The 14341-nt window shown below is 35.6% G+C and overlaps 2 protein-coding genes across 3 annotated transcripts; both read right to left on the bottom strand.

Moving 5' to 3' along the window:
* Positions 1-306: 306 nt before the first annotated feature.
* Positions 307-6338, bottom strand: LOC115953497. 2 transcript variants are annotated; one of them, XM_031071183.1, is made up of 7 exons: positions 5628-6317; positions 2960-3014; positions 2392-2466; positions 2107-2198; positions 1351-1432; positions 935-1018; positions 307-626 (listed from the first exon to the last, which is right to left on the bottom strand). In XM_031071183.1, exons 1-7 carry the CDS (start codon positions 5978-5980, stop codon positions 510-512), a joined length of 858 nt encoding a protein of 285 aa, XP_030927043.1. In that variant the 5' UTR covers positions 5981-6317; the 3' UTR covers positions 307-509. The 2 variants fall into 2 exon arrangements, with proteins under 2 accessions (XP_030927043.1, XP_030927044.1); XM_031071184.1 differs by lacking the exon at positions 935-1018 and having other exon boundaries at positions 5628-6338.
* Positions 6339-11443: 5105 nt separating this feature from the next.
* On the bottom strand, positions 11444-13443 carry LOC115952210 (NADPH-dependent aldehyde reductase-like protein, chloroplastic). The gene is made up of 2 exons (XM_031069290.1): positions 12906-13443; positions 11444-12084 (listed from the first exon to the last, which is right to left on the bottom strand). The coding sequence occupies exons 1-2, from the start codon at positions 13337-13339 to the stop codon at positions 11676-11678; spliced, it is 843 nt and encodes a 280-aa protein (XP_030925150.1). The 5' UTR covers positions 13340-13443; the 3' UTR covers positions 11444-11675.
* Positions 13444-14341: the final 898 nt, after the last annotated feature.

Below are 14341 nucleotides of genomic sequence, written 5' to 3'. Positions count from 1 at the left end.
CTCTCACCAAACTTGATTTACTTAATTATAATGCCCCAAATGAAATCGCATTTGGAGCTAAAAAGTGCCTATAGGGACAAAAAGGTGAATTGCAGAATAAAAAAAGGATTATATCATTTTGAGTGAGCTCCACATAAGACTCAGTACCTAATTCTATATGATGCATCAACAAAAGTCAACAGAAAGAAGAAAAGGTGAAACTAGTTCTAAAGATCATACTTGTAATACAACTTCCATTTATTAAAAAAAAGTGTAAAATCAGTATCTGAGATCAAAACATGAGAAAATAAAATGCCAAGAGAAATATAAAAAATACTACGTTAGACAATTTATGCACAAATATATTTTTTTTTATACAATTTCTGAGTAAATTACATGCTAAGCACCACAATGGAATACATGAAAATTTGAGGTTCATTTAGGTGACTTGAGCATCAAGAATGAGAACAGGTTAAACGTATACAAAGCACAAGAATATACAATTGCCAGCACAGATAACCTCATGACTCCTAAGACAGCTTTGACAGATATTGACGCCATTCTTCAGGTGTACCCTTTCTCGTTTTCAGCATCTTTAATGCTGCAGTTGTTAGTGGTATGGCAAGTATGTCATAGTCTTTTGGCGCCTGAAATATCCAAGGTATGAGTCTTGTTACTGTGAGAAATAAAGTAAACACCCCATAGAAAGAGGCATATCACAGCTTAACCTCCCCCTTCCCCCAATCAAGAAAAAAGGGGAGGGGGAGACAGAAAGGAAGTGAAATACATTAAAATAAAAATAACAGCAGACCTGTGGCTAATTGTTAGGAACCTAGTGGTAACACTAATTGTAGCCAGACTCACATAAGGTCCTTTCATATGAAATGATTTTCAACAAACAAGAAATTTTGTAGTTAATTACCATAAGAAAAATAACATGGTGAAGGATTGGTACCTTTGGAACCTTAATTAGCTTCATATTTGCTTCCTCTACAGTTAATTGACCTTTCTTTGAGTTGCATTTTGCACAAGCAACCACCTAGTATTAAAAAGAGCCACACCACACACTGTAAAGTTAGATTTTAGGAAGTGAATAGTTTGCTGTTAAAACCATAGTTACTAAATACTCTCTTCTTTCATATCTAGTTTTCTGTATCTCCAACATCCAGAAATTATAGGGAAGCGAACCCCTCCAAAAATGATGTTTTCATGGCAGTGAAATGTAGTTCCATTATACATTTTCTATCAGTAATTTCTTTTCTAACGTTATTTCCAGTGCCATATTTGTTCCTACAATTTTTTAAAGGCCATGTCAAAAGATAGCAGTTAAACTGATGTTTAGTTAAAAATATTTCCAATAGATTGTCTTACCAAATTTTCCCATTTCCACTCTCCCCCTCGTGCAGCTGGCAAAACATGGTCAATGGTTAAATTTTCCTGTGAAGAACAATACCTGTTGAGGGAGGAGATGTCACTTGATGTAAAAGTTACATGAGGAAACATCTTATTTGGAAACACATACCATCAGACTGCAAGGCTGAAAATAATCATGCATTACAACTTTATTGGAACAGGAGGAAAAAAATTCAAGGCAGAGAAAACAGCAAAGCCCAAAAGAGGTTATGATGCAGCACCAAGTTTGAATTTAAGGTCAATCTGTATTCTAAATATAAGTAAGAAACCGGATAAATTGTGCTTCTGTAATTTCCAGTAAATAATAGACACTAGCATTGATTATTCTGAAGCAGAATTTTCGTCACAAAAGGGGAGGGATCTTACAGCACAAAGAATAGATTATCACAGAGAACCCATGAGTAAGAAGAGAAATAACCCTACTCCAATAGAGTCTATCTAAGAAATATGCTTGAGGCTAATATATAGATTTCCAAACTCCAACTATATTTATAAACCTCTAGAAAAAACCTAATAACTATAACAACCAGATTAGCACATAAAATTATTTTGTTCTTCAAATCCTGGTTTACATACTGAATTAAACTTGTTTTCCCATTCCCCCTGGGGTTGAAGCTAACTTATATAAAAATTATAAATTATAAATTAAAAAAAAAAAAAAACAATAAAAAACCATTTAAATTGAGCAATTGGCTTCATAAGCAAATCACTCACTGACAGGTGTAATTGTCCCGATATAGTATGTTTTTACGACTAAGATGGTTCTTGATTCTTCTCCTCTTTACAACCTGCAGTAAATGGGGAACCTGGAAGCAGAGAAGGCTATCATCAGTTCAAGCGCACTAGAGGACACAAGTTAAGATAAAAGTTCAAAGAAAGAAGTGGGAAAACTTGAAAAAATTAAAATAAAATGTTTACAAAGAACCAAAAGAAGTACTATAATCTGATGGAAAAAAGCAAAACGAATTAATAATCCAAAAGTACACTTTGATTGCATACCCTCAAGACAGCAGGTATGTAGAAGGATCCACTCGGGGAATTTACCGTCTGATCATAATATTCTAGTACATCTGCCTGGATGTAGACAAGGTTTAGACATTTAGCAATGAGAGATTGAAATGGGCTTATCTCATATGTATATGTTTGCAAGTGTGAATTTACCAAAAGAAAATAAATTTCTTCTTCTGCAAGTGTGTGTACATACAGACAGGGAGAAGAAGAAGAAGCAGGTTACATTCTAACTTCCAATGAAAAATTAGACAGGACCATTGAGTATGGAGAAAATACAATTATGTGGTGATCATCGAGGCAAAGCTGTAAAAAAAAATTAGGTGACACACTGACCTCACAGCATAGCACAAATGAATGCTTTGCATTATTTCTTGTAAACATGCTGTTTACTGATGCAAAAAGTTCTCATTTGAATGATAGTCTAGTTCCTCATCATTTAAGAACAGTTTCAATGAAAAATAAGTAACTTCATAAAGAGCTTGAATGACAATACTAGCAAGTATACTTTGCTAATGTCCAAAAATCAAACATAAATTAGTGACCACAGCAATCTAACCTTCTCCATAAACTCCAAACAAATAGCACGCTTCCAGCAGACAACATTGACTGGCCTGGTGCAGGACAATAGTGATCAGAACCATAAGCAAACAACCACAAAAGCCCTAAAATTGTAAAGGGAAAGAGTAAAACAAGAATTCACTCAATCACTCGAGCACCAAAAAGGAAGGCTTACAGAATCGTAGCCTAACAGCAGAAAATTAACTCAAAACTATAAACTTTCAGGGTTCTTCCCTTTCTGCATCGCTCCATTCATGAGAACTTACAATTGGAAGAAAACAGCATAGAGCTAACCAAATGCAAATGTTTCAACAATCTCCAGATATAGAAATCTTGGGCAGAGATAAATTAAACTACTGAAAGAAGTTAATGAGGTTATAGGCAGCTGGGTTAAGATTTCAGACCATTCTAGGTAAATATATATATATGAACATACCTTACACAAAAGAGTTGACAACAAATTTATATATATATGAACATACCTTACACAAAAGAGTTGACAACAACCTAAGCCCATATGAAGGAAGCCAAAAAAGCTTTTTGTTAGGTTCAGTAAATGACTTCAACTTCTTGGCGATCATAAAAGTGTCAATCAAGAAGACAGGTACATATATATATCCATTGAACAAAGCCATATAAGTTTACTTAAATTGCCTGCTATATTTGATCTGCTGGCAAAATGAAGCATTTGCAAAATGTGTATGGCACCAATAGTTGACCTCTTCAATACAATTTTTTTGTCAAAAAATACAATTTCAAATTATAGCCTCCCTTTTTTTTTTTTGGGGGGGGGGGGGGGGGATGTTAGCAGATCATTATTCCAATATTGTCAAAGTAGGAATAACTTTGAACCATCTTACTATAATTACACTGTTCATTGATGTGTTGAAGAAAAAACTATGGCCAAACATTTTTCATGATTCATGCTGTTGATCAATCTTTTTTTTTAAACATATTTTTGTTTGTTGGAATATTAATTCTCTCCTTAGGGTTAAAAGTTACTAAACCTTAATACACATGTAGTATTTATAGATTTACCCAACTATACGATATGACCCAATTACCTTTAAAATTTAAACAATATTACTCATAACAACCTGAATATCCTCCCTCTACCCTCCTTTTCCCCAAGCACCATCTCTTGCCATTATCACCATTCAGTTGTTGACAGTTCCCCCCACCCCCCCTTCCCATCTTGTTGATTTTGCTAGAATTTATAGTAGAGAAACATCCAGTAAAAAGAAATATGCCAAGCCAGATTATGTAACAATGTGGATCAGTTTGGGAATCTTTATCTTGTTACAAAGATAGTGGTTGTGGAAGCCATTTCTTTAAAAAATATGAACCAAAATATCTTGGATTAGAATGCTCTTTTAAGTATTATAATTTACAGATAGATCAAAGCTGGGTATTGTGGACACGATGTCAAAATCACTTTCATATTTGGCATGATAATCTTGTTTGGATGCAGTGAAATAGTTCATGGTTTGGGTGATCAATGGACAAAAAGGATTGATGGTGTAAAAAGAAGTAGAGGAAGGCCTGGAAAACAAAGGTAGAAGTAGTTAAAACCGATAGGTTAAACAGAAAGGCAACAGAAAGTATGATTTCAAATATGATAAAATGGAGGAAGAAAATATAAGTGGCTGATCCCAATTAGTTGACAGAGGATCCATAGCCAACCTGGACTTAATTGGGTCAGAGGCTTAGCTGTGTTGAGTTGTGTGTGCATATTTTATTAAGGGATATTTTATGTTAGTAATGTGTTTAATTATGTGTATATTAGTTAGGATGTGGTGTTTAATGCATAATGCACCATATTTTGGCTCTATGCCTGTAGTGATTTCTTTGGTAGAATAGTAGTTTGTCACTAGGAACCATCTTGTCAAGAGGTGCCTCAGTTTGTGGTATAAATTAGTACATTACATTCTTACTTTGGCTAATCTGCAAAATAAATAAATCAATGAGTGTGCCTCATCTTCTGTTCTTCAAGGAACTATGCTGACAAGATCTTACATTCTTTTGAATGGTGTTTGTCCAATATTTTCCATCTATATCTCTTATTTATCTAAAACTAACAATTAGGGTTTCTCAGGGATGATTGCCTCATGAGAACTTTCTGTAACTATGGCTAATAGCGGCCAATTCTTCATATTTGTACAATGCATCAACATTTATAAATTACTCTAAAGACATAATTTTTATTAAGTTTTGAAGAAATAAGATTAGTTCATATCTAATCTATACTGAATGCAGTTTACGTAGTTTATCCATAACATCTGACTTACATTCACACCATTGTCTTTTAAAGTGACTGCCATGGAAACAAAACTATACTTACAACTCATGGTACTAACATTACTTGATCGTCAATCCTGCTTTCATTTGAAAGTAATAATGACTCCACCCATTTAATTTAATGCAAAAGTTCAAGGCCTACTTAAAGACTAAATATTCTTAGTACAAATAGTTAACATGAAAGTCAATTTCTAAAGCCAAACATCTAATTCAGTCAAAGCCAAACAAATTACTAAAATTTTACTGTAACAAGCAACAACCCAAATGCAAATATTTAATTCTACTAAACAAATGCTACTTATAATGACAAAAAATTATAAAAATAGAATACAGTAAGCAAGTGGGTCACAAGAAGAGAAGAAAGAGACCTGTAGGAGATATCCAAGACTAGCCCTCTGAAACAAGACAAATCATCCCTCTCAAGCTCATCATTATGATCAAAATCATTGTCATCATCATCATCATAAACACCCTCACTATCACTAACTCTAAGGCACGCCTCCAAATTGAAAGTGCTACTGGACTTGTTATTCACGTAAGAAGAAGAAGAAAAGAAAAATCTAGTTGTTGTAAAGCCAAGAAACCTGAGCCTGCGCAAGTGGGTTTGGACTGATCTGAGCTTATTATAGTGAAATGGGTCTTTGGGTTCCAAGCCAAATGACACTCCCTCACCATTGCTGAAGAGCAGCTTCAAGCGTCCCTGTGTTATGAACTGTGCCATCTTATCTACAAAAAACTACTATTTTTGTTTTAGTAAAGAAAGAGAGTGATAAATGGTAAACGACTATTTTGTCTTTCTTTGATACTAGTTCCCAAGTTTGAGTTACAATGTTGCACAATTTGAAGAGGCACAAAGATATCAAGAAGAAGAAGGAGAAGCTGTGTTAAGTTTGAAGAGGAAAAAAAAAAAAAAAAACAAACAAACCAAACATAAGAGTGAAAGAACAGACGGTCCACAGAAAAAACCGTCGCCACATATTTTCACATATTCGTTTCAACCCAACTCCGAATATCTTCTCCGCTCTTGTGAATTGACATGTTCGCCCTCTCCTTTAAATAAAGTCCAAATTGAGTAAAACATAAAATTCAAAAAATACCTAAAAAGCTTCAAAAAAATATTATTGAAATATCCTACAACCTTTAAAATTAGGGCTGAACATAACTGATACACATCCAACCATCTGATCGGTTTCGCATTGCTTGAATCATTGAATGAGATGTTGACGGTACTTGGGGCCAGGGGCGGAGCAAAAATGTGTAAAATTTTTCTGTAGTAGCCTTGTAGGTAAAAATTACGATTTTATTTTTTTTGGAATAGTTGGCCCTTCCAAGGCAATTGATTGGGGCAAAAATGGTCCACTGTCACTATTTTTCGAAAAAATTAGTAATATATCACTGTTTTGGAAATACGTAGGGAACTATACTATTTTTTTTGAAACTTGAGTTCCAAAAACTCAAGTTCTTTGAAAAAATGTAATCAGAAAAATTTTGAAAAATTTTTAATGGTACTCTAGTTCATGGAACTCAAGTACCAAAAAACATTTTCAAAAATTTTCCATGGTACTCGAGTACTATGGAAAACTCGATTTCACCACACCCGAGTACTCAAAAAGTGGTAGATCCCTACATATTTTCGAAACAATAGTAGATTGCAACATAATTTGCAAAAATGTGCTATTTGGCTATTTTCGCTAATTAATTAGCCCCCTCATGACTCCTATCCATATTCTTTCCAATGTCTTTATTACTTGAATCTTTTTTGTGTTCGTTTGAGAACAGTTTATTTAATTGAAACTAAAATTTTTTTACTAAAAGTGTTGTAGATAAAAATAAAAGTTAGCTGAATAGTACAGCGGGACTCATGAATAGTATCAAAAAGTGCAGTGAGACCCATAAATAGTATCAAAAATAAACTAAAATTGCAAATAAACTAAAACTTTCAGCTTGTCCCAAATGCACACTTAGTCTTTCTATCTATTGTCTCTTAAAATTTTATATTAGCTTCTAATCAAAGAACTAATACAAGTTGGACTAGGCATGACAAATAGGGGTGGCAATGGGGCGGGGCAGGGCAAAAAGATAGGGTCTTCACCCCCACCCTGCCCCGCATGACAAGAAAAATTTTCTTACTCCATTCCCGCCCCATTTCGTAAAACTCTAATTTTTGTTTTTTTGCCCTCCAATTATTACATTTTTTTATTAAAAAAAACCTATTTTATTAATAAAAATTACTTGAAATTACAAATAAATTTCTCCCATCAAATCAAACTAGTTTTTTTGCAAAAACTAGATAATATTATCGAAGTGTTTAACAAGAAAATATCACAACAAAAACAACAAATCTCATAGTATGAAATATAACAAAATAATCCAAACTCCTAATACATTACAAAATAAAAACTACCTAATTCTTCAAAAATAATGTCAACTTTCTTCCATCATTGTGACACCACTTTTTTCTTCATTATCATAATCATCCAGGGTGTTTTGGAATGTACCTTCAGTTCCATCTACAGTAGATGAAGAGCCTAAAAAAAGGTAAAATAAATTCAGTTAAACAATTGATAAATATAATAAATAATGTAGCAACATAAATCATTGCATAAATAAACTAGTAAATTGGGTTTGATTGAATAAAGGGCATATAAGATAATTTTTTGGCTATGGTTCTTAGAAGTTAGAACTTAGAACCGGTGAAAAGGTGGTTTCAGAAACTCAATTGTATTGGAGATATGTTATGTACTTTTTCATCTTTATTTTTAGAATCATGTCCCTTAGGTTACATGTCTATCAGTATAGTGTCAGAGACCAACAAAAGTTTGCCCATTAGATTACGAAAATGAGATCTGAAAAGAATCACAATTTGTATTTCAAAAGAACTACAATGAAATATGGAAAGAAATCTGCACAGCCGCACAGCCACAAAGAACTACAAATTAGAAAACATATTATTATTTTCGTGATAAAATCTATAAACACATTGAATGGAATTAATGATTCAATAGTATATAAATTTGTTTCTGAATGTTCAAAAATGTGTGAAAACACAAGAATTATTTAGACCCCCAAATTAAAGTTACGGCTCAATTGATTTTACTCTAACTTAATACTAAGTGCGGAATAGAGTAAATGCGAGCGGATAAACAAACATTAAAAGTAAAGCACAAGAGTAAGGGAAGAGAGAATGCAAACACAAGATAACACGCCGATGTGTTATTGAAAAGGAAACCAAAGACCCTCCAAGCCTAATCTACCCGATGTACTTAAGCCCTCCAAGCTCCTACTCCAACAAGACTTCTTGGAACCGTGTCTTGTCTAGCTTTCCAAATCCCGTAATACGCTCGATCGCATCTGCCAAGCCTCACCGGCTTCTTTTGGCAATTCCCCAAAGCTTCCCAAGCTCCAAAACACTCTCTACATTCTAAATAGGTCTGGGTTGTGTTTAGGTACAAATCTCCTCTCAAGGTATGACAATGGGAGAGGGATGGAGAAAAGGCTACAATGATTTCTCACTAAGGATGAGTAGCTCTCTCTCTAAAAGATGAGTGTATGTGTTGAACAAAACCTATCTAGGGTTTTTCTCTCTGAATGGCTTCCTTTACTTTTGTGGGTAATGAATGTATATATAGTATGGGTGAAAGGTAAGAAAGTCACACTTAAAAATCCTCCAGGCAGAATGTTTCGCGACTACCTCGCGAGAAGGCCTTACCCGCGAGACACTCATGAAACTGACAGCCTGGCACGACTCTTTAGCTTCCAATCATGTGCTCCTCACGTGACTCTTTCGCGGATTAGCTTCTCACGAGCTTCTCGCGAAATCCACTAATTCTTCATTTAAGCTTGAATTTTCACCAACTTAATACTAAACACAATACAATAAAATCCCACAAAATACAATGAACAAAATTAAAGCAATTACAATGCTTTTTGTCATAGAATAAAGCCAACATAAAACATAGTTGTAAATTACAACTTTACAGTTTCTAATAAAGAAAAAAATTGGTATCGTATTTTCAACCTTGCTAGTGAGAAAAAAGAAGTAAAAAACCATATTGAGTAAAATAAAATAAGATGATGATATATTTGTTTAAATAATAGGATTTTAGGATATGAAAATTTTACAATTTAATCCATCTCAAAGGGAGACGGGGTGGGTCTAAAAAGTCTAAACTCATCCCCGTCCTGCCCTTTGGTGTGGATTTAAAATCTCACCCCATCCCTGCCCCACAACCTTTGCAAAGCGTGAAAACCCGTACGCGATGAAGCGAAGAGGGGCGGGTCAAGCGGGGTAGGGCAAAATTGCCATCCCTAATGACAAACACAACTAGTACAAGATTACAACATAAAGCTACAGTCCAATTTATGATACTACAAATTTTATTTGAAAAATCTCATACACATGCCAAAACTAACAAATTTGTTTTTATATTTGACATTATGAGACACAAATCTTGAAATTGATATTTAAAAATTCATTAGTGTAGTGATGAGTGGGTTAGTCATACATACATAGATACATGGATGTTGTGAATCAATGTGATCATTTAGTTTTGGCCCCCCAAACTAAAATTTCGGGCTCCACCCCTGCTTTGGGCGGTGGTTTGAGGATATATTCGCTTTCTGGCGTTGACTTGTACAACTGTTAGCCAAATATTTTAGACGCACATATACACACTTTAAAATACCCCTACTTAAGATGATTGGTTGAATCAACCTAGATTTGCTGTTTTTTCCGTCAAAACAACTCAACATCAACCCAAATTAGCTTCTTCTCCTGCCAAATCAACTCAGAAATGTTTTTTTATTTTTTATTTTTAAGAAGGAACTCAGAATTGTTAATTTGTTAATATGGGTAATAGGTCAATAAATCCGTTTGCACTAAGTTAATCACTTCTTGACACACAAATCAACATAAGGACAACGCTCTTGCATGATTATTTAGCTTTATGATATTGTTCTAAACTTTGTTTTTAAATTTTTTGACCAAGCTATTTATTTGTGATTGTCCGATTATCTTGTGTCGTCTAAGGCTATGTTTGTTTTGGGTGAAAATCATTTCCGAAAATGAGGCTGTTTGGTTGGTCCGGAAAATTCTATTTTCCGGAAATTGAAATCCGTTGACCGAAAAAAAAGGCCTTTGACCACGGAAATCAATTACCACTTCCATTTTCACTTCAAAGGATTTTCGGAAAGAGAGAGAGAGAGAGAGAGAGAGAGAGCGCGCGCGCGAGAGGAGAAGACCAGTCCGAGCTCCAGTCCGCGCCGATCTCGCTAGCTCCAGTCCGACGACCGCAATCGATGCTTCGCGAGATCGCGCCGTCGATCGCAATCTCACCTTTGCGAGATCGCGTCGGATCGAGATCACGATCGACGGCGCGATCTTGCGAACTGTTGATCGCGAGATCACGCCGTCGCGAGATCGCGACGTTGATCGCGATCTCGCCTTCGCGATCGTTGATGATTTTTTTCTGGGTTGTGGCTTGTGTATCGCGATCGTTGATGATTTTTTTCTGGGTTGTGGCTTGTGTTTTTCTGGATTTGTGTTTTCCTTCTTCTTTTCCAAACACCAGAAAATATTTTCCGAAAAATTTTTTGAAATGCAACCAAACACACAGAAATATTTTCCTTTTCCGGAAATTAGCATTTCCGGAAAATATGTATTTTTCGGAAAACGTTTTACAGCAACCAAACACAGCCAGACAAGAATTTGTGTATCTTTCTTTTTTTTTTATATATATAATGAAAAACAAAGTTTTATTGCAACAAAAGAAAGAATAACTAAGAAGCAGCCTCCCCTACAATAACTTCGGCTAAACATTCATCAAAAGAACCAGATACAGAGTTCTTAAGAGCCCCTCTATCAAAAGAACCAGATACAGAGTTCTTGAGAGCCCCTCTAGTCAAAACATGAGAAGCCTTTGTACAATCACGATTGATCCAACTAACATCTTATAAACTGAAATGCACAACAAGAGTTTGAACTTTATCTGCAAAATTAAGCGGTCTCCAGGGAATACGCTGCTTGAGAGCTTTAACTACATCAATGCAATTTTGGAATCACTCTCCACTTCAGCATTGTGTATATTCAATCCGCTTGCCAAAATAATTGGCCAGTGAATTGTGTATCATCTAGGAGTAATTCCAAAATTGTATATTAAAAGCAAAATGAAATACACAAAACCCATAAAGAGATATGTAATGATATTTACAATCTGGCCTCGATGACCATTTGTTCTACAAACGCAGTGAAATAAAATTAATAGTTTCATTATTGCTCTTCTTAAATCTATTATACTAACAGGCAACAAAGAGAAATTCCATTGTCATCAAACTAAGATAATGAACATGCTAAGGGACCAAACCCATGACCCATCTTCTTAAGAACATAGCTTACAATTGCAGCTAAATATTTTACGTTAAACATAGCCACCATTAACACGAATAACTTGGCCATTAACCCAGTCACTGGCATCAGTAGCCAAAAACCCGACAAGAGGTGCCACATCCTTAGTCTCACCGAGCCTATTTAATGGGCATTCTTCAATAACCCTCTTCACCTGTTCCTCAGTCTTCCCGGTAAAAAAGAGCTCAGTGGCAATTGGCCCCGGTGCCACACAATTGGCAGTAATTCTAGTCCCTTTGAGCTCCTTTGCTAGTATCTTGGTCATGGTCTCCACTGCAGCCTTTGATGCTGTGTATGCCGCGGCTCCTGGCTTTAATGCACCCACCAAAGATGATGATAATAGTATAATTCGACCCCCACCACCACGTTTGATACGGTTTGCTGCTTCTTTACAGCACAAGAATGCCCCTCTAGCATTGACTCTACAAGAATCGCATGCAGACTTCATAAGATTAAAAAAAAAAAATCAATAGCACTTGGCGTTTTAATTGAATCCTATATATTTGATAGGCATTTGTGTGGGTTTGGATCAATACAAAAATTAGTGAGCTGCAGTGTATACATCCATGATTTATTTACATAATTTGCATCCATAATCAGTGTATCTATTCTACATATATGATTTAGATAAGAATAATGCTAAGAACACAATATTTTTTCACAAGTGTTAACATCATTTGTTGTGATTAGACTTTAGAACAAAACACTTTCATGTTAAATTACTGCTAACATTATTTTATTTTACATCAATTGGTAGGTTATCTTAAAAGTTATGAAAAATATTGTCTTTCTAGATTTGTTAAGGATCCATACCCAACCCAATATAGTGTATTGCTTATTTTCATTGAATTTTATTCTACCAATTAGATCCAGGTCGCGCACAACTTAATAAAAAATCTATATTTGAATTTAAAATGAAAAAAATGGTGTTAATGTCATCCAAAATAAATAACACAAGTAGTTTTTTTTTTTAGGTATCCACTAACTTATGCCTAAAGTTTGATATCCAATTGTAGTCTTCGTGTCATCTTGTGTAAAACTACTAAAATACACTTTCAGCATACAAAAGATGCTACTGATTTAGAGAAACATATACAAACCAGACATATTTTCATATGAATAATTTTCACTAAAATTGTAGTTATCTTAATTTAAAAAGACAAATCCTTAACACTACTAATAAGAAAAACAAGTACTTCTCAAAAAAAACAAAAAAAAAAAAACAAATAGTTGAAAAGAATACCTGAAGATATTATCAAAATCCTCGAGAGAAGTGTTAGCAATAGTTGGGTACTTAGAATCATTGATTCCAGCAGAATTGACCAGGATATAAACAGGGGAGTTGAATGCCTCCTCGGCTTTGTTGAAGAGGGACTTGACCTGGGTTGGGTCGGACACGTCGGCACGGACCGTAATGGCTCGTGGGGTGTTGTTGTTGTTGAGAGAAGAGGATAATGAGTTGTTGATCTGGGAGGCTACGAGTTCAGCTTCATGGGTTGAGTTGGAGGAGGTGTGGTTGATAACAAGTTTAGCGCCGAGAGAGCCCAAGTGGAGTGCGATGGCTTGCCCAATTCCGCGGGCGGACCCAGTCACGATGGCTACTCTGTCTTGGAGTGGTTGTAGCTGAGAAAGAGAAGGGTTTGGGATTTGGATTTGATTTTCTGATTCTGAAGCCATGAGGTAAGGTTTTTTGAGAGTTTGGAGATGCTGTGTGCAAATATAATACGCTAAACAGAAATGATATATTTATTTAGAGAAATCTATGCAGGTTGTTATCGGTTAATTTAGGTAATGAATTCAATTGAGAATTTGTTGCGAAAGTATTGTGAAGATTTAGTGGACATAAATCACTGCTCATTTATTTAGAATTAAAGTTATAGAAAACTCATGTCATGATCTTGGTAAGCCATGGCCTATGCATTGCGCCATTGTGCCATGGCGTAGGCACTAGGCAGTGTGCACCATTGAGCGGCTATGTAGCATGGGTGCGTTTTGGGACTCGGGTGCGGGTGCGAGATTCAACAATTTTTGAAAAAGGTGAGTGCGGGTGCTGCGGGACTCAGCAATTAAAAAATTATTAAAAATATTTTTATTTATATTTTTAGTATATTGCTAAGCATACTTTTTCACATTATACAAACATATACCAAATTTAAGAGCAATAGTAGATAATAACTAAAACATGATGTTCATAAATTAAATACAACCCACAAGTAATATGGCTGACTCAGGCTGAGTGTCTCACGGAGTCACAGCAAGCAGAGACAGAGGTAGAGATCAAAGCACAGAGAGAGTGAGAGATGAGTGAGACGGAATGAGAGAGAGGCAAAGAGCTAAGTTTACTGTGTTTGTGTGAAGTGGGTCTTCAGTAGGGTTTAATATTTGGCTCAAATGGTGCGTTCTGTGCCTCTTTTTTTTGAATTTCGGCCGTATCAGCCCGAATCGGCAGTTTCGGTTGATACGGCCTGAGTCGGCCTGATTCAGCGTGAATCGGCCCGAGTCGGAGCCGCATCGGCGCAAGTCGGCTAAAAAAACAAAAAAGCCACATGACACGACGCAGCCGGACGCGTGGGCAGCAGCGTCCCTCGTGTGTCGTCGCGTCGCGCCGCGTTCGACGCGGGTGCGACACCTCTGGTGCCGCGTCTGTGCTTCATAGTTAAGCGGTGAGAAACAAATCTT

Source organism: Quercus lobata, chromosome 7, assembly GCF_001633185.2.
Source record: "Quercus lobata isolate SW786 chromosome 7, ValleyOak3.0 Primary Assembly, whole genome shotgun sequence".
Lineage (NCBI taxonomy): Eukaryota > Viridiplantae > Streptophyta > Magnoliopsida > Fagales > Fagaceae > Quercus > Quercus lobata.
The sequence above is the reverse complement of the archived record's forward strand: the minus strand, read 5'-3'. Positions and strand labels throughout refer to the sequence as shown.